Source organism: Agelaius phoeniceus, chromosome 24 (assembly GCF_051311805.1).
Source record: "Agelaius phoeniceus isolate bAgePho1 chromosome 24, bAgePho1.hap1, whole genome shotgun sequence".
Classification (NCBI taxonomy): domain Eukaryota; kingdom Metazoa; phylum Chordata; class Aves; order Passeriformes; family Icteridae; genus Agelaius; species Agelaius phoeniceus.
In genome coordinates this window covers 6,694,432-6,713,426 of record NC_135288.1, presented here as the reverse complement: position 1 = coordinate 6,713,426, position 18,995 = coordinate 6,694,432, and the positions used below count along the sequence as shown (strand labels likewise).

At 48.9% G+C, this 18,995-nt stretch overlaps 2 protein-coding genes across 4 annotated transcripts; both read right to left on the bottom strand.

The window, feature by feature from the left end:
• Window positions 1-3,883, bottom strand: AURKAIP1 (aurora kinase A interacting protein 1). Of its 3 annotated transcripts, none has more exons than XM_077190251.1 (4): window positions 3,831-3,883; window positions 3,305-3,393; window positions 1,937-2,373; window positions 1-816 (listed from the first exon to the last, which is right to left on the bottom strand). In XM_077190251.1, the coding sequence occupies exons 2-4, from the start codon at window positions 3,354-3,356 to the stop codon at window positions 709-711; spliced, it is 597 nt and encodes a 198-aa protein (XP_077046366.1). In that variant the 5' UTR covers window positions 3,357-3,393; window positions 3,831-3,883; the 3' UTR covers window positions 1-708. The 3 variants fall into 3 exon arrangements, with proteins under 3 accessions (XP_077046366.1, XP_077046365.1, XP_054503815.2); XM_077190250.1 differs by lacking the exon at window positions 3,831-3,883 and adding an exon at window positions 3,801-3,816 and having other exon boundaries at window positions 3,305-3,394; XM_054647840.2 differs by lacking the exon at window positions 3,831-3,883 and adding an exon at window positions 3,513-3,744.
• Window positions 3,884-5,400: 1,517 nt separating this feature from the next.
• LOC129129726 (C-signal-like) lies at window positions 5,401-18,317 on the bottom strand. The gene is made up of 6 exons (XM_054647747.2): window positions 18,089-18,317; window positions 9,774-9,825; window positions 9,306-9,493; window positions 8,461-8,616; window positions 7,029-7,139; window positions 5,401-6,160 (listed from the first exon to the last, which is right to left on the bottom strand). Exons 1-6 carry the CDS (start codon window positions 18,227-18,229, stop codon window positions 6,047-6,049), a joined length of 762 nt encoding a protein of 253 aa, XP_054503722.1. The 5' UTR covers window positions 18,230-18,317; the 3' UTR covers window positions 5,401-6,046.
• Window positions 18,318-18,995: the final 678 nt, after the last annotated feature.

Sequence of the window (18,995 nt, the reverse complement as noted above, 5' to 3'; positions counted from 1 at the left end):
TAAGAAGTCCTTTGTCAGGGTTTATTTTAAGCACCTGTATTTTTCACAGCTTTCACAACTCTCTTCAACCATGCAAAAGCAGCTGATTGTATCAGGCTTGTCTCAGGCACAAAAGTTTTTGTAGTTAATGAATAATTAGCTCTGAGCTTCTACTTTGACCAATATCTGGATGTTTTACATGACATGGGTCAGCCAAAGACAAAAAAAAAAATAACCATTTTTTATTAGCACAAAATAGAACACAAAAAGAAATGTGCCTTTTAAGGATGCTCACAATATGCCCAAGGCTCCACAGAAGAGACACCAAAAGCTCCTGCAGGTAAATTCCATGGAATTCTGATCCAATTCCCATCCCAACAACCCTCAGGAAAACCCCAACCTTTCTGCAGTAAGGCTGTGAAAAAATGCAATTTAGAAAAGAACTTTTCCAAAGGTTTGTGCCATATAAACAACAGGAAATTCCTTCACTGATCCCTTCTCCCGCACCTGATTTTTCTTAGCTTCAGCCTCATCTCAAAGAGGGACTCCAGAAATTCAGCAAAAAGAGCTCACACTTCTCCTTTGGGGAGGAAAAGTTTCTCCTTGGGAAACTCCTTCCTACAATTTTCATCACAATCAGAAAAAGGTTACATGTCACCAACATACTTAAATATTATTTTTTTAATTACAATTGCAGGTGTAAAATTTGTGACAGGTGGGGTTTTTCTTTTATCGCTTGGAACTCCTCAGGTAGATCTTGGGGGTTTGCCAGCCTGCAGGAGCACTCTTCAAGCCAGCTTTCTTCCAGATGCGCTCCAAGTCTTTCTCAAATTTTATCTAAAATAGGAAAAAAAAAAAATAAAAGGAGAAAAAAAATGGTAACACAGCTTAGAAGCAACAGCCACTGCCCACATGCCCCAAGGACAGTGTAGGTGTGACACACACAAAGGAAACAAAGGGTTTAAGTGTCAAAATATTGAATTTTACTGCAGAAAATTCATCAGAAGACATAAAAATGCACAGGGGCTTTGGCAGTATCGTTTTAAAAGTCCTGTGCAAGGAAAGCTGAGAAGGTAAAACCAAATTTTAGCCACTTCCATTTAGCCTTATCAAGTACCACTGTCCATTCCAATTCCTCCTTCTTCCCATAATTTTGCAGAAAATAAAGTTACATTCAAGAGGGACAAGTCTCAGTTTTAGAGTTCTTAGTGTCCATGCAAGGAGCAAGACAAAAACAAATCCCTAAATCGGGGTTTGACCCAAAAATGATGAATCAGCTGGTTTTCTTAAATTCCTGACTCACAGAACTCCTTGTTTCTGTTTTATTCCTCAGTTTTGTAGGGAAAGTTAAGAAAGACAAGCTTGACTTTAAAATAAAGCTACATTCAAGGGGGACATTCAATGGAGACATTCCAGTCTCAGGTTTAGTGTCCATGCAAGGAGCAAGACAAAAACAAATCCCTAAATCAGGGATTTGACCCAAAAGTGATGTATCAGCTGGTTTTCTTACACCAGCTTCCTCAGTTTTGTAGGGAAAGTCAAGCAAGACAAGCTGAGTTCATCCAAGCTCACTTCTCCCTAAATCCACTTAAATTCATGCCCCAAAATCTACACAGAGACTGGTCTGATGTGTGGGCACATTTCTGCCAGGGAGCTCCCCCTCCCCTGGCTAAATAAATAAAATAAAGCTCCATTCAAGAGGGACAAGTCTCAGTCTTAGAGTTCTCGGTCCATGCAAGGAGAAACACAAAAAAATCCCTAAATCAGGGATGTGACCCAAAAATGATTTCTCAGCTGATTCCTTTGTTTGAATTTTATTCCTCAGTTTCGTAGGGAAAGTCAAGCAAGACAAGCTGAGTTCATCCAAGCTCATTTTTCCCTAAATCCACTTAAATTCATGCCCCAAAACCTGCACAGAGGCTGCTTGGCCAGGGAGCTCCCCCTCCCCTGAGCTCACCTGCCGCTTCTTCTTGCGCCCCTCCTTTATCCTCCTGCGGATGAACTTCCTCCTCTTGAGCAGCTTCTTGTACTTGTGCCTGTTCATTTTCCTCCTGCGGATCTTCAGCACGTTCCTGCACTGCACTCGGTCACCCAGAGCTCCCTCTCCTTCCTCCACCTGCCCCGTCCCAGCGGCAGGGGGACACTCCAGGGGCTCTGGGTGTTCTTCATGGCTGGCTTCTGGCTGAGCTTTGGGGAGGGAGTACCTGACTGTGAGCCAGCTCTCCAAGGGGCTGATGGAGAGTTTCCTGGGGATGAGGATCTCCTCCAGCTCAGGGTCCAGCGTGTGCCACTGCTGGGGCTGGGCCCCGCTGGGGTTTTGGGGCTGGGTGCTGTAGCGGGCGCACGGGGAGCGGCAGCACAGGAACGACGACACCGACCTGGGCAAGAGGTGGCCTTGGGGAGAAAAAGGGGGTTTGCACTTCAAAATTGCAGAATTTTCCAGAGAAAAGCTCTGCCCCAGATCTCAGACTGACAGACAGATCCAGCCAGAGCAAGCTGACAAAGGGAGACGCTCGCAGAGGTTGTATGGACATCACAGAAGAGAGGAAGGATTTTCAAGCCTTCAAGTTTTCAATTTTCACTACAATGCTGTCATGCTAAAAATGTATTATATTTTAGTGGGAAAGCTGCCCAAATCATCCAGGCAGAGCAGGGTGGAGGTTCTGAAGGGGTTGGAATTCCATGGTCTTTAAAGGTCTCCTCCACTGGGAGGTGCCCCTGCCCATGGCAGAAATTTGGAATTCCATGGTCCTTTAAGGTTCCCCTTCACTGGGAGCTGAAGGGGTTGGAATTCCATGGTTTTTAAGGATCTCTTTCACTGGGAGGTGTCCCTGCCCAGCAGGAGTTTGGAATTCCATGGTTTTTAAGGTTCCCCTTCACTGGGAGCTGAAGGGGTTGGAATTCCATGGTTTTTAAGGTTCCCCTTCACTGGGAGCTGAAGGGGTTGGAATTCCATGGTTTTTAAGGTTCCCCTTCACTGGGAGCTGAAGGGGTTGGAATTCCATGGTCTCTGAGGTCCCTTCCAACCCAAACCCTTCCATGATTCCATTAAGTGGAATGTTCTTGTGTTTTCCGACTGAAAATCAATCTGGAATGGTAAGGAAGTGTTTGCTGTATCAAACCTCTCTGTTGCTAAGGAATCTTCTCCAAAGCCACACCATACTTACATATTAAACAGGACATAAACACATTTAACAACCACTGAGTCAACAACAGCTCCTCTCTCCTGCACTGCTTGGTGGGAAAAAAACCTTCTGGGAGCCCAATTAGCCCAGGAAAATAAACCCAAACAAACAGAAATCTTGGCCACACAATACCAATTTACCTGCAATTCTCGAAGCCTTCAGTAACTGGGAACTCAGCCGTGATATTAACATTTTGTTTCTCTTTGTTCACTGGCAGAGCCAGCAATGACTGTTCAAATAAGAACATTTATTCAGTGATGCAAACATGCAGCTTTAAAAAAACCTTCCCTATTTAACCCCATATCCCCAAAAGACAGGTTGAGAATCTTAACATTCTCTTAGTTTTACCCTCAGTCTGTCGGGCTCTGCTGTGGGGGTCAAGCACAGGGGCAGCCGAGCCGCGGAGGGGATTTATTAATAAACCTTGGGTTGTTTTAACTTTAAAAACACGGCAACTCCAGCCGAGCTCCCTAGCACAGCCCTGCTCCTCCCTACGGCCGGGAGGAGCAGCCGCGCGGCCTCGGAACGGGCCGTCCCCGAGGGGCCGCCTCCTTCCCCTCAGCCCCCCCGGCGCTGCCCCGCCCCGGGCGGGGTCCGCACGGAGCCCCCGGGCCGCGGTTCTCGCCCTCCCCTCACGGCCCCGCCGCCACCGCCGCCATCACCCACCGGCCCCGCCGCCACCGGAACTTCCGGCCGGCCTCGGGAGCGCCCCCTGGCGGCGGCGCGCGGGGGAACGGCCCCGCACGGCCCCTCAGGGGCACGCGGGGCGCCGGTGTCGGTCCCTCACGGGACTTTGTGGTTCTTCCCGGGCGTTTATGGCCCTTCATGGTCCCCCACGGCCCTTCAGGGTCTCGCGAGGGACCGGTGTCGGTCCCTCGTGGGCGGTTATGGTCCTTCATGGGACTTTATGGTTCTTCATGGTCCCTCACTGCCCTTCAGGGTCTTGCGAGGGGCCAGTCTCGGTCCCTCATGGGACTTTGTGGTTCTTCATGGTCCTTCACGGGCGTTTATGGCCCTTTATGGTCCCTCACGGCCCTTCAGAGTCCCGTGAGGTGCCGGTATCGGTCCCTCATGGGACTTTATGGCCCTCCATGGTTCTTCATGGTCCCTCACGGCCCTTTATGGTCCCTCACAGCCCTTCAGGGTCCTTCGAGGTGCTGATCTCAGTCCCTCAGGGGCGGTTATGGCCCTTCATAGGACTTTATTGTTCTTCATGGTCCCTCATGAGCATTTATGGCCCTTCGTGGTCCCTCATAGGACTTTATGGCCCTTCATGGTCCCTCATGAGCATTTATGGCCCTTTGTGGTGCCTCATAGGACTTTATGGCCCTTCATGGTCCCTGACAGCCCTTCAGGGTGCCAATCTGGGTCCCTCATGGGACTTTATGGCCCTTCATGGTCCCCCACAGCCTGCTGTGATGCTGTGAAGGATTCTGGGATTCTGTGAAGGATTCTGTGAAGGATTCTGTGAAGGATTCTGTGGTTCTGTAAAGGATTCTATGATTCTGTGATTCTCTGAAGGGTTCTGTGATGCTCTGAAGGATCCTCTGAATGGTTCTGTGATGCTGTGAAGGGTTCTCTGAAGGGTTCTGTGATTCTCTGAAGGATTCTCTGAAGAGTTCTCTGAAGGATTCCATGATGCTGTTGCAGTGATGCTGTCCCTGTCCCTGCAGGGATCATGGAAGGCACACAGCCACCTCTCCCACACCTCATCCGCGCTGGGGCGGGTCCGGTGGCCGCTGTCCAGGGACAGCCACACCTGTCCTCTCCCTCACCTGGCTGCTGTTTGTCCTCTCTGCCTCGGCACAGGACCCCACCATCCTGGCACAGCATCAAAGGGCCTAATCAGCTGGCATGAGGGAGGGATGTCGAAGCCAATCCCAGACTTCAAAGAGCTTTTTGCTTTTGTACCTACCTCAGCCAGAACACAGGAGATTTATTCACCAGCTGCTTTGAGTATTTCAGAGCAGAACAAGGGTCTGTCAGAGATTTATTCAGCAGCTGCTTGTAGTATTTCAGAGCAGAACAAGGGTCTGTCAGAGATTTATTCACCAGCTGCTGGTTGTATTTCCGAGCAGAACAAGGGTCTGTCTCTGGTTTAGGTACGCCCCACTGTGTCAAACCCAACTACCCTGAAAGGTTAACACGGGTTAGAGATTCTTCCTGAAAATTAAGAATAAAGTTCCCTTGTCTGGAAAGAGAAACCTATGGAGGAGAAATTAAATGAAGTAAACAGTTCGGTAAACAGACTGAGACTTTATTGAAGACATTTCAGAAGTTTATGTACAAAACAACATTCCCACCCCCATATCAGGCTGTTAGTCACCCACTGGGAACAAAGCAAGTGCCTGGTGTACACTGGCAACCTGGGGACACTCAGAGTTTGCCACGGAATTCACAGAAGGTAACAAATTCCCTTGGTTTAGAGCAGGGCAATTTCAGCCTTGGCTCAGTTAGGAACAAAAGGAATCAAAGGAGTTGGTTGTTTTTTTTTCTGGAGGTAACTGAGCATGCTGGAATCTGACAGCATCCACTGGCCTTTACTCTGAGGTCAGGTCATTCAATTCTGCAAAGAGCCAGAAGCCCACTTTGGGTTTGGAAGTGGAAAGGAAGCAGCAGCCCCTGGATTTAACCTGCAGGTTTGGATGCATTTCAGAGGGCTCCAGGAGATGCCCATCACCGGGAGCACAGCAGTGTTTGCAGCTAGAGCAGAGCAGTAGCAATGCCAAGGGAAAGACTCAGCCCCTCTGCTTCCCAAACACACCCACAGAGAGGCTGAGTGTCAGGTGGATATTTCAACAAGCGTCTAAGAACCCCCTAGAGACAGACAGGAGTGGTTAAACTGTGACTGAGGAGCTGTTCCTGTGGAGTTCTGTGCTCTTCTACCACGGCAGAGTTTCCCCTTGCCAGTCCAGGAAAGAACCATTTTCTTTTTCACCGAGACGTTCCAGAACAGAGAGGATACCTGGGATGGCCTCCTGCACCTGCATGGGAGCCTGGAATGAAACAAGCTCAGGTCATTGCTGGGAATATCCTGCAGAGGAGAATTAAACACATTTCAGGAGGCTCTAGAATGAAGGGGGATGTCAGAGAAACAGAGAGAGAAAGCTAGATAAGCTTTCCCATGAATTGATCTGAGGGAGCTGGAGAGAAAGAATTAAAACAATCCCCACGTGGTGTTTTGTAATAAGCTGTTTTCCTCATAAGGTTGTTCACAAAAGGGTGGTTTCTTAGCACCCTCTCTGTAGCAAACTGGAGTATAAAAAGGAATTCTTAATAAAGTTATTAGCCTTCAGAGAATGCATGGAGTGTGTCACTCATTTATCTGTGTCATCTCTGACTCAACGGTGACATTTTGGTGTGTCACAGCCCACAGAGGGGTGCAGCCAGGGGGCTGGGACAGCAAGGGTGTCACAGACACATTTTATGAAAAATCTATTTACCTGCTGCTGTGGGATGCGACAGGTGAAACTTTGATTGGTCTCATGTGGTTGTTTTTAATTAATGGCCAATCACAGTCTGGCTATCTAGGACTCTGGTCAGTCACAAGATTTTTATTATCATTCTTTTTCTATTCCTTTCAAGCCTTCTGGTGAAATCCTTTCTTCTATTCTTTTAGTATAGTTTTAATAGATCATTTTCTTTTAATATAATATATGATATATTCTTTTAATATAATATATGATATATTCTTTTAATATAATATATGATATATATTATATGTTATATTATATGATATTATATATCATGAAATAATAAATCAGCGTTCTGAAACATGGAGTCAAGATTCTCATCTCTTCCCTCACCCTGAGACCACCAGCACACAAGGGACCCCAGTGTGACATTTCCAGCACTGGCACTCACCATGTTCCCACCCATGTCTGTTTGAAGCCAGCCTGGGTGCAAGGAAATGCAGAGAATTCCGTCTGATTTCAGGTCTGCAGCCAGACACCGGGTGATCATGTTCAAGGCAGTCTGCAGGGGTGGAAACACCCATTAATTAATGTGTGATTAATGAGCCTGGAGCACCAGCCCGAGCCCAGCTGCTGGGCACCTCCCTTCCACCCTGCTGCCACAGCACGGGGCAGGAAGAGGCTCTCAGGAACTCATCCGGACTTTCTGGGAACTCTGAAAGCTCTGCCACCACAAACTCGCTGCCCAAAAACGAAACCAAGCTGTAAAGGAAGATAAAGTGGCATTTGCAACGCCTCAGGAGCTGGGAGGAGAATAATATTGACATAAGGACTGTGTTTTTCTGCACTAATCACTACACAAACATTCATTTACTTCTGAACAGGGAAAACAAGCATTTAACAGCTTATGAGTAGGTGGTGTAGGAGAAACTGTATGTGTTATCTGTACAAACTCAATCTCTGGATGTGAGAAAACTGAAAATCCCACCTGTCACTGACTGACATCACCACGTAGAGGTCAGCACACCTTTTGCTGAGTTTCCTGCCTGCTCTCTCTCTTGGATGGGAGAGGAACACAGCTGATGGAGCCCACACTCGATGGCATCAGCTCTTCCCTGAGTGCCAAAGCCCTCAGGAGTGGATCTGTACCAGAGCAGGGATTTGGGAGCCTGTTCTCTCACACTCCATGGCATCAGCTCTTCCCTGAATCCCTCAGGAGTGGATCTGTACCAGAGCAGGGATTTGGGAGCCTGTTCTCCAGGAGTTGCTCCAGGTGCAGCCATCCAAGCTCCCACTTCCACCCACATGAAGAACAAGAACACTTTTTGTGCCCACAGAGGTGCTGCACCCCTTGCTAAGGCCAGCAAGGCTCCACCTGCCCTCAGCCAGGGAGCACAGCCCAGGCCAGCCTGTAGCTGTGATATTTTTTGAAAATTCCCTTTGCTAGGATTTTTCTCCTGAGAAGCTGAGAGGCCTCAGAAACGAAATGTAAACAATAATTACCTGCTGCTGTGGAATGCAACAGGTGCATCTTTGATTGGTCTTATGTGGTTGTTTCTAATTAGTGGCCAATCACAGTCCAGCTGTATCAGACTCTGGTCAGACACAAGATTTTATTCTCATTCCATTCCATTTCTTTGCTTGCAAGCCTTCTGATGAAATCCTTTTTTCTATTCTTTTAGTATAGTTTTATTATACTTTTAGTATAATATATATCATAATTACATTATATAATATATACTTTAAATATAATATAAAATCATCATTAATATAATATATATCAATTTACTTTTAATATAATATATATCATAAAATGGAGTCAACATTCTCATATCTTCCCTGTCCTGGGACCCCTGATAACACCACCCCAGCAGCCCACAAACCTTTGCTATCCTGTAGGGATAGACCTTGAGGAACATCTCGTTGGCCTGGACGAGCTGCATGGAGGCAGCCAGGGAGGACATGTTGATGATGGCAGCTCTGTGACAGCCCATGCCAGTGCCCAGCTGTGCTGCCTTCCTCAGCAGCGGGAGGAACGCCTGTGAAAACCAGAGTTTGCTTCACTTGGTGATTGGGGTTGGAGCTGGATCATTCCCTCATCCAAAGCAGGAGCCCCAGCACAGCTCTGTGCCACCAGCACAGAGGAGAAATTCCTCCAGCAGCCTCTTCTGCCCACCTCCCGTCCCCACTGTGGCATTCGCATTCTCTGAAAAAATCCCTTTGCCCAGGGTTTTTCTCCTGGGAAGCTGAGAGGCCTCAGAGAAAAGGAAAACAATTCTTGTCTCATTTGCTTCTCCGGTGTTTTGCTGCTGTGTGTGTCTTGGAATGTGTTTGGAGATTGTTTACCCACAGGTGATTGTTTTATTGGTTTCTGCTGTGAGTTGTTTTCACTCTTTGGCCAATCTGTGTTGGGACTCTGGAAAGAGTCACAAATTTTCATTATTATCTCTTTTGCCTTCTGTAAGTATCCTTTCTGTATTCTTTAGTATAGTATAGTATTCTTTAATATCATGTAGTACCATAAAATAATAAATTAATTTATCACTACTCCATGAGAACATGGAGTCAGATCCATCACTCCTCCCTGCAAACACAAAGTGACCCCACACCAGTGCACAGACAGCAGCTCTGTGTCAGAACTGTCTCTGTGCAGCTCCAAGAGGACAAACAGCTGCACAATCCCAGCTCCCCTGTGGAAAAGGCCCGGACTGAGCCCAACCCTGCTCACCTTGGTGACCATCAGCTGGGCCACGGTGTTGGTCTCATAAATGGTGAGCATGGTCTCTGCCGTGACCTCCTCCAGCGAGGCCAGCACGTTGATGCCAGCGTTGTTGATCAGGCAGTTCAGCCCTTTGTCTCCCACGATTTCTTCCACTTCCTTCACCACTTTCTTGATGCTGTTCTCACAGACCACATCTGCACAGAGGAGGCAGGAAAAGCCCCAGGTGAACAGTGCAGGGTGTGCCTGGCACGGGACAACCCCTGCCAAACCAAAGCTGGGGCTCACTGGGGATGTTTGGGCAGCACACAGGTGGAAATGCGCAGATTTTACAGAATTACATTTCCCCAGTGTTATCTTGAAATGGTTTTCAGCTGCTGGAGATCGTGTCCAGCTACTGATCACTCAGGAGACCAATTTTTTTAAGATGCACTCACCTAAGCTGAACAAATTTCAGAAATAAAGCTCTTTACTCACCCAGTTGCAGGAGCCTGATGTTGCTGTATTGCTTGCTGAGCTGCTGCAGTTCCTAGGAAGAAGAATTATTTTTATTATATATATATATATATACACATATACATATATATCCATGGCTACTGCAGAAATCACTTTGAATTCCGCACCTCCAGAACTACAACTGAAATATTTTCCTGGTTGGGCTGAAGGCAGAGAGTCCCCTTTGTTTTCCAGCCTGCTGAGCAGCTTTTCTAAGAGCCAGATCAAGAAATTGGACTCTTCCCTGCTTAGTCCAGACTCCAGCGTGCTGGATTTTTAGTGGGATATTTCCCAGCTTTAGTGCTCAGTTCTCAGCATTCCAGTAAAAATCCAGTGCCTCCCCAGTTCTGTGAGAAAATCCTAATTCTCCTGAAGCTCAGCTAGTGCTGGACACCCCTTCAGGGCAACAGGAATGCTTTTAAAACCCCATTTGGAATTTCTGTTTGCAGGAAAATTTCCCCGTGGAAATTTCATTTCCCCACGGGAATTTCATTTCCCCACGGGAATTTCGTTTCCCCATGGGAATTTCGTTAGCGTCACTTCTTGTAAGTGGAGGTGGAGCCCACCAAGAAATCAGCCTGGGGCACAGCCACTGTCCAGGAGAACAATTCCCTCCCTGCTGGAGCTCACTCAGGGCCTGTCGGCACTGCAGGCTGCTGTTCCTGCAGAAATCCCTGCTCTCCTCTGCTCCAAGTGTGTCCAGACTGGATTTATGGGCCCAGCTGGAGCTCTCAGGTTTCTGTGCCATGGAGCCAAGTGGGAAGCAGTGGCCAAAGACAACAGATGGATTCCATATTCCCAGTCATGTTCAGGAGACACAGCACACCTGGCCAAACATTCCAGCCCCAGCAAATCCCTTTCTTTAGGAGCCCTTTGGGAATAGGGGTCAGGAGGGCAGGTTTGGAAAGAATCCTTCCCTGCCCCTTGGAGACACTGCAGGGACTCGCTGTGCTCTGACAAACCGTAATGGATCACATCTTTTATCTCACAGCAGAGCCTGCAGGGCTCTCTCCAGGCTTGTTTGGGAGATTTTTGTTCTCCCACCCAGGCCAATCTACAACTGCAGTTAAGGCTATTAAGGGGAGGGGGAAGGAAAAACAAGTCAGAAGCACAAAACCAGAAGGCATTCCTTGCTTTGGGCAGGGCTCGGTGGGACAGATTTCCATAAATTAAAGGCCCAGAACACACTGGCTTGTTTATTGATGAAATAGTTCTGCCTTGTCAAGGCCTGCAGTAATCCTGTGCCTTTGGATTGTCACTGGATTTCAGTTTGACAGCATCACTCAGTGCATGATCAGCTCCAGGAGTGCTCTGGCTGCTCCAGGTTTGTCCATTTATTTATAGTTCATTTATTTATATGCTTTACTCTCTGACAGAAACGAGCTACTTGCTGAAAGGCAAGAGAGGCTGAGAGGCTCCTGAAGTGAGCAAACAATATTTTCAATTAAGAACTGAAGCATTCTCCAGTACACAGACAGCAGGAAATCACAATGGCTGCATGCAAATTAGGTTTAAAATTCAGTGGGTTTTCCAGTTAATTACTTGGTTAACAAGTGACTCCCCATTCAGGGGTTTAAATTTCTGAGAAGCAGCTCCCAGGCACAAAGCTGATCTAGCCAGCTTTGGTCTTCAAGAATGTTACACCTGATAGAAGCTGAAAAATCCAGTTAGAACATCTAAAACTCGCAGGAAAGCCTATTTTCCCCCTCCTGTGACTAGAGGGAACATGAGAAAAGGAGGACTGAGACAAGGAGGCACAGCCAACATATCCCAGCTAAGGCATTTTTAATTAGTGTGCTGTGACAGATAATTTAAAAACAAACAAGACAAACAAAGCCCAACAAAAAGCCACAACACAACTCCCTAACAGCGTGTTTATTTAGCATAGTAGCTGCAGAACTGCTCGGCACCTGAACAATCATCCCTGAGAATCAGCTCGTGGGGAGTCCGAGACAAGAATTAAACTCTGATTAGCATCTGTTGTTTCCTGCTTGCTGATTTTTAATTACGATTAACAAAGAGTCAGCCTATTCTGATTTAAACAAGATCCTCTGGCGCTCAGGGCTCCAGACTCATCAGCACACAGGGTATTTATTGCTAGATTTCGAGCAGGAATGTTTTGTTGTCTTTGTCATTTAGCAAGATTTACTTTGCCTTCTTTATGAAAGCATTATCCACTTCGGTTACAGCTCTTGGAAAGGGCCTGGCCCAGCTCAGCCAGTTGGAAGCAATCAAGGCAAACAAACACAGCCTGAGAGCAGGATAAAGGTGCTTGGGTATCCTTCACCTCATCCTGCTTGCTCTGGGGACAAAGCCAGAGGTGTATCCTATTTTTCTGCGTCCCTCTGAGACAGCTTTTCAGTATCACAGTGTACAGCCAGCTCGCTGTTCAGCCCTGGAACAGCTTCCACAGCACTGCCCTGACCCACAGCCCTCTCTGCCTCCAGAAAATCCAGCCCTCGCTGCTGTAGGAAGTGTAAAACACTTCCAGAAAAAATAAATAATCAAACAAAAACGACTCTGCAATAACCCAAAATTAGAAAGACTTCAAGAATGCCCCCCTCTGCCTGATGTATATTCAGAAATGCCCCCTTTGCCTGATAAATCTGGCGCACAGATCGCTCAGCTGCTCTTCCCAGTTGCAAACCACATGGCTAAAATATGTGTTAGAGGGAAAAACAAGCCCCAGAGCTGACAGAGACAGTGAGCAGAGAGCTCTGGGCTGAGGAGGGACCAGGCACAGCCTGGGACTCAATCTCCTGCTCCAGAGAGAGGGAAAATGCACCTTTGAGCTTCCCTGAGCTCTGCAGAGGGATTTGCTCACCTGGGAACTCGCTGGGCCTTGGGGAGATGCTCCTGTGCACATCCCACAGCTCTGGGCGCTTTTGTATTGATTTATTCACCTCCTCCTTCCCCACCACACCAGGGCCTGCACCGCTTTTAAGTGCAGACCTTTAGGGCAGAGTTTTCCCTTTTATAGGAAAGCAGGATGGGGGAGGAAGGAGCAAAGATGGAAAAGAGGAGTGTGGGGAGAATTCCAGCTTGTGCTGGCTCCCTGCTAACAGCACTGGGGCTGTGTCACTTTCTTTTTTTTTTAAGATTTTCTAAGCTTTTTTTCTAAGATTTTTTAAGATTTTCTAAGCTTTTTTCTAAGAATTTTTAAGATTTTCTAAGCTTTTTTCTAAGATTTTTTAAGATTTTCTAAGCCTTCTGATGTTTATATTGTCATAACAAACTTTTTCCACGCACATTCTGTAAAGAACTGATTGTTTTGCATTCTTTTATGGAGGAGGAGAAATTTGACGGGCTGTTGGTTTGCTCAGTGTCATTGGAGGGGTGGCAATGGACAAACTGTCCATTTCCAATTCACTGTCACTTTTGGAAATTTATAAACGTCGGACTCAGAAAATAAACTCCCCTTTTTTCACCTTGAAAACAGCAGTGTGCCCGTCTGGAGGGCAAAACCAGGACACCAGGATTATTTCCCTGGAGACTTGTGGCTGCTTTTCAGCGCTGGAGCAGCCCGAGAAAAGGCAGAAACAACCCAAGAAAAGGCAGAAACAACCCGAGAAAAGGCAGAAACAACCCAAGAAAAGGCAGAAACAACCCAAGAAAAGGCAGAAACAACCCAAGAAAAGGCAGATTGGGATCAGAGCGTGGCTGGAGGAGGCTCCGGTGGTGTTTTCCAGCAGGGGCAGTGGTTATCTGCCTGCCTGCTGCACGTTATCGTGTGATCTGCAGCCCATTTGTTAAGCAAATGTTCTGGGGAGGCCACCTAGGAGCTCCTCAGGCCCGGAGCTCGAGTTTTCACAACTTCTGCCAGCACAGACTCACATGCAAAATCCTGCAGCTGTTGAGCATTACCGCAAGGTTGGGGAGCTACAGGAGATAGATGTGCTGCTTTTCCTGGGGAAGGGAGCAAAGTACACCCGGGTCTCCCCAGCATCTTTGGAAAAGCAGCTCCTTAAGGGCTCCTCTCTGTCCACTCCTTGGAGGGCTCCAAAGCATTCACTCATCACTCTGCTGAGGGATTCCTGCCCAACGGGGAGCTGTGCTTGCCAGTAGTTAAGTGTATTTAATCGCTTTTCCTCTGAAAATTGGGAGATTGTTTTTAAGAGCCTTTTTATTTAAGCTCTGCCCATCTCCATTCTGCCATGGGAAAATGCTGCTCTGCCAAAGCAGAGAGCAGAATTTAAAGGAACTGTCCAAAGGTTCATCCTCTCATGCAGTGGGGGACAATTCACTTGTACAAGGAGGGTTTTTCACATGGTCAACAAAATACCAAGGGGAAAAACCAAAATCAGACCACCTGAGCTGCTGTCAGGAGAAAAAGCACTGACCCAGGTGTGCAGGGAAAGAAAAACTCCCTCAATTTCACAGCCCACAAACAGGTCTGAGATGGGCCAAGCCCATTTCATGTGCCCTGAGCTGAGCCTGCAGTGCCAATTCCTGGAGAGCAAAAACCTGAACTCTGGGAGTTCAAAATTTGACTAGGAATTCAGTGATGGAAGGGAGAAGGAAAGGGAGAAGGAAAGGGAGAAGGAAAGGGAGAAGGAAAGGGAGAAGGAAAGGGAGAAGGAAAGGGAGAAGGAAAGGGAGAAGGAAAGGGAGAAGGAAAGGGAGAAGGAAAGGGAGAAGGAAAGGGAGAAGGAAAGGAAAGGAAAGGAAAGGAAAGGAAAGGAAAGGAAAGGAAAGGAAAGGAAAGGAAAGGAAAGGAAAGGAAGAAGGAAAGGAAAGGAAAGATGACAAGAAAATCATGGAACTTTTGCCTTTCCTGCCACACTCAGCAGCACTGCCAGGCTGGAGCCAGGCTGTGAGAGCAGCAGCTGAATTTGGTGCTGCCAGGACCAGGATTGCCAGTGCTGAGGCTGGAGCAGGTCTGTTCTTGCCCTCTGCCAGCCCCAAGGAGCAGTGGGAACACTCTCCGAGGGTCAGAAAGTTTTGTGCCAGCTCCATGCTTTGCAGATGGGGCAGATAATGCTGGTGAAACCACTACAATACCTTTAGTAAAGATTTCTCTTCCTTGTGGAGTTTCCAAACCCATCTGTTAGAAATCTGCTTTCAGCTGACTGCAGAGGTTTCTATTGATGTCCTGCCAAGGCACAGCACATGGCCTGGAGGTCCTCACAGAGAACAAAAACCCACCCTGATCCACCAAGGACAAAACTTGCCCCCTGTAAAAAATGGAGCGGCTCAGGGTGCAGCCCGTGTGGCTGGCAGGGTCCCTGTGGGGCTGCAGGAATGTGGCTCCTGGCCAGGACACCCTGCCAGAGGCTTTCCAGGTTTCTCCCTCCAGCCAGGAGTGACCCAGACTCTTCCCAGACACATTGCACTGTCTGAGGGCTGCTCCATCTCCCTCTGCAGGTTTACAGCCCTTTTGCTGCAGATTTTTAAATACTGATAACACAAAAAAACCTCCAAAACTGATGAGTTGTGCTGAGATTTGCCCGTGTAATGTTTCCTGGGAAGCTCTTCCTGTTCAAGGAACAATTTCACTCCTCCATGTAATGGATCTGAGAGCATTATGATGAAAACAAAAAAATCATAATGTTTGTGAAAAAGAGAAGTTTCCTGCCTACAGGAGACACCCTGCCAGAGGCTTTCCAGGTTTCTCCCACCAGCCAGGAGTGACCCAGACTCTTCCCAGACACATTGCACTTCTGAGGGCTGTTTCATCTCCCTCTGCAGGTTTACAGCCTTTTTGCTGCAGATTTTTAAATAAAAATCACAACCACACACACACACAAAAACAAAAAAACAAACCCCAAAACTGATGAGTTGTGCTGAGATTTGCCCGTGTAATGTTTCCTGGGAAGCTCTTCCTGTTAAAGGAACAATTTCACTCCTCCATGTAATGGATCTGAGATCATTATGATGAAAAAAAATCACAGGGGCCGGTTGGAAAAAGAGAAAGAACCTCTCTCAGCAGCGGCTGGAGCAGCTTTAGGACAAACCAGCAGGCAGGGAGATTTTGATCTAGCACAGGTCAGATGTCTCTGCTGCCTTCCTGTGCCACTACTACAGCGGGCTCTTGTGCAATCTCTGTAGGAAATGGGGCTGGGAGCGGTGCCAGGAGGGGACGGGAGTTACAGGGACAGAATGGGTGAATTTCTGCTCAATAGCAAGAGTTAAAGGGACAGAATGGGTGAATTTCTGCTCAATAACAGGAGTTAAAGGGACAGAATGGAAGAATTTCTGCTCAATAACAGGAGTTAAAGGGACGGAATGGGGTGAATTTCTGCTCAATAACAGGAGTTAAAGGGGCAGAATGGGTGAATTTCTGCTCAGGAGTTAAAGGGAACAGAATGGGTGAATTTCTGCTCAATAACAGGAGTTAAAGGGAACAGAATGGGTGAATTTCTGCTCAGGTGTTCAATAACAGAAGTTAAAGGAATAGAATGGGTGAATTTCTGCTCAATAACAGGAGTTAAAGGGACAGAATGGGTGAATTTCTGCTCAGGAGTTAAAGGGAACAGAATGGGTGAATTTCTGCTCAATAACAGGAGTTAAAGGGGCAGAATGGGTGAATTTCTGCTCAGGAGTTAAAGGGACAGAATAGAGTGAATTCCTGCTCAAGTGCTGAACAGGGGTTGAAGGGGAAGAGAATGGGGTGAATTTCTACTCAATAGCAAGAGTTAAAGGCACAGAATGGGGTGAATTTCTGCTCAATAACAGGAGTTAAAGGGGCAGAATGGGTGAATTTCTGCTCAGGAGTTAAGGGCACAGAACGGGGTGAATTTCTGCTCAATAACAGGAGTTAAAGGAACAGAATGGGTGAATTTCTGCTCAATAACAGGAGTTAAAGGGACAGAATGGGTGAATTTCAGCTCAGGTGCTGCGAGGAAGGGACCAGGGGAGCCACAGGGAGCAGCAGCCCTGAGAGGGAGCTGGGCACCTGATCCCAGCCTTGCTGGGCTGTTTCTCTGCACTTTCATTCAGAAATACCCTAAATGCACCTTTGTGCTGGAGACCTTTTTTTTAAATTAAGATCTTTTCCTTCAGTTTCATAAGGACCTGCAGAGCTCAGACTGCAGCTGTTACCTGGCCAGCCCTGTCCCACATCCCAGCCACCACCTTTTAGAGATTTTTTTGTAGCTAAGCAGTAACCAAAGTTGCTGTGTTTGGTTTATTGCTAGGACAGTGTGATCACAATCTGTGTGAAAGGAACCAAATCCCTCGGAAGGAGCAGACACAGGGGCTCTGTTTCCCTCTGGAATTTGCATTTTTCCTCGCTGGAAATGCAGGGGAGATGCAGGGATGGGGCTGCGGGTGTCAGTTCTCCTTCCAAATGCCTGGGCAGTTCCAGAGAGGTTTGGGAAGGAGCAGAGGGGTGGGCACCTGTGGGAGTTTCTGTGCTGCCCAAATTCCCCCTCTCGAGGAGAGCCGAGATCAGCCCGCGGACACTCTGTGACACCGCTGGGCACAGAGTGACCGATCAACCTCCCACTGTTTGAGAGGTGTGTGAAATGCCGTGAAATTGGAGTTTTAAAGACTCCTATAAAAGTCTACAGGAGTCCCAAAACCACTGCGATGCTGCAGCAGGAGGGACTTGGGCTGAAATGGGAGAGAGAGAGAGAGAGGGAGAGCTGCAAGTGGATCCACGAGCAGCAGGTACCAAACCCTCCTGTTTCCAGCAGGAACTCGGAGCCCTGCCCAGCAGAGAGGGGAACTAAGAGAAGTGATTAATTCATTGCTCATCTGGGCTTTCTCAATTGCTGCAAGCGCAGCAGAGAACGGGAGGCAGAGCGGGCACACGGCTCCTGCTGGGGACACAGACACGCGTGGAGAGAGGGAGAGAAGCAAAGCTGTGGCGGGTTTCTCCCCTTTCTGGGAAAGGTTTCTGAGGGCTCCGGGCCGGGCAGATCTGGGCAAGGACAGCGCAGACAATTCCAGCAGCAAACCCAGCGAGAAACTCGGGGATGGACGGAAGGGGGTGGCAGGAGCGCTGGAGATGCTGCAGCTGCCCGGCCGTGTCCCGCTCGCTCTCCCGCTCTCGGGAACGCTCCCTGTCATGGATAAACCCGAGCTCCAGCCCCGGAGAGCTGCCCGGTATCGGCTCCACCCGCCCCGGCTCCTGTCCCAGCCCAGGAGCTCGGTCCCGGTTCCATCCCAGCCCTGCTCCATCCCAGCCCGGGAGCTCCATCCCAGCTCCATGCCCGGCCCGGCTCCATCCCCTCCCGGGCTCTCTCTGCCGGCACAGGGATGCTCGAGATGTTCCTCATTTCCAAAGTGCCTTCTCCTCCCTCCCGACCCCTTTACCCCTCTCCGGTGACCCCCAGCGCCCCCGGCCCGTTTACCTGCGCCTTCTCGGGGTACCGGCAGGTCGCAAAGACCAAATCCGGGGAGGGGCTGGCGGCTGCGAGCCCCCGCACCAGCCCCAGCCCGATGCCGCGGCTGCAGCCGGTGATGAGCACGGAGCGGCAGCGGGGCTGGGCCATCGCTGCCTCGGCTCGGCCGCTCCGCTCCGCTCCCGGCGCTTCTGGAGCCCACGCGGGTCTCAAACAACCTGAGCCGTGCGGAGCCGCCCCGGGCCCGCCCCCGCCGCGGCACCGCCCCCGCCCGGCTCCGGGCACGGAGAGAACGGACCGGGGAAGGGGAATTGGATCTGCCCCTTCTCAGCTCCAGGGCACGGAGAGAACGGACCGGGGAAGGGGAATGGGATCTGCCCATTCCCGGCTCCAGGGAATGGAGAGAACGGACCGGGGAAGGGGAATTGGATCTGCCCATTCCCGGCTCCAGGGAATGGAGAGAACGGACAGGGGAAGGGGAATGGGATCTGCCCATTCCCGGCTCCGGGCACGGAGAGAACGGACAGGGGAAGGGGAATTGGTTCTGCCCCTGGGCTCTCACTTGGGGCAGCTTTGGTGGCCAAGCGTCTGCTGACACAACTGCAGCTCTGACACACTGAATTTACTGCTGGGTGAGGCAGCTTTGGGCAAACATGAAGGATTATTTCCAGGAAGGATGGGTGGGTGGCCAGAGCAGGTAGGTTTTATTGAGGAAAGCAGGTGGGATTTATCTGAGGAATGTGCATCAGCACCTGGCCAAGCCTGTGGTGTCTCCTACCAGCCAGGTTTCAGTGCTGTCCTTCAGAGCAGGAGGAATTGCACCAAAACCAGATCAGAAACCAACCTGAGGGAGCTTCTGACCCCTGAGAGCCACCAGAGGCTGAGAAAACAAAGCCATAACTCACCTGAAGGGCTG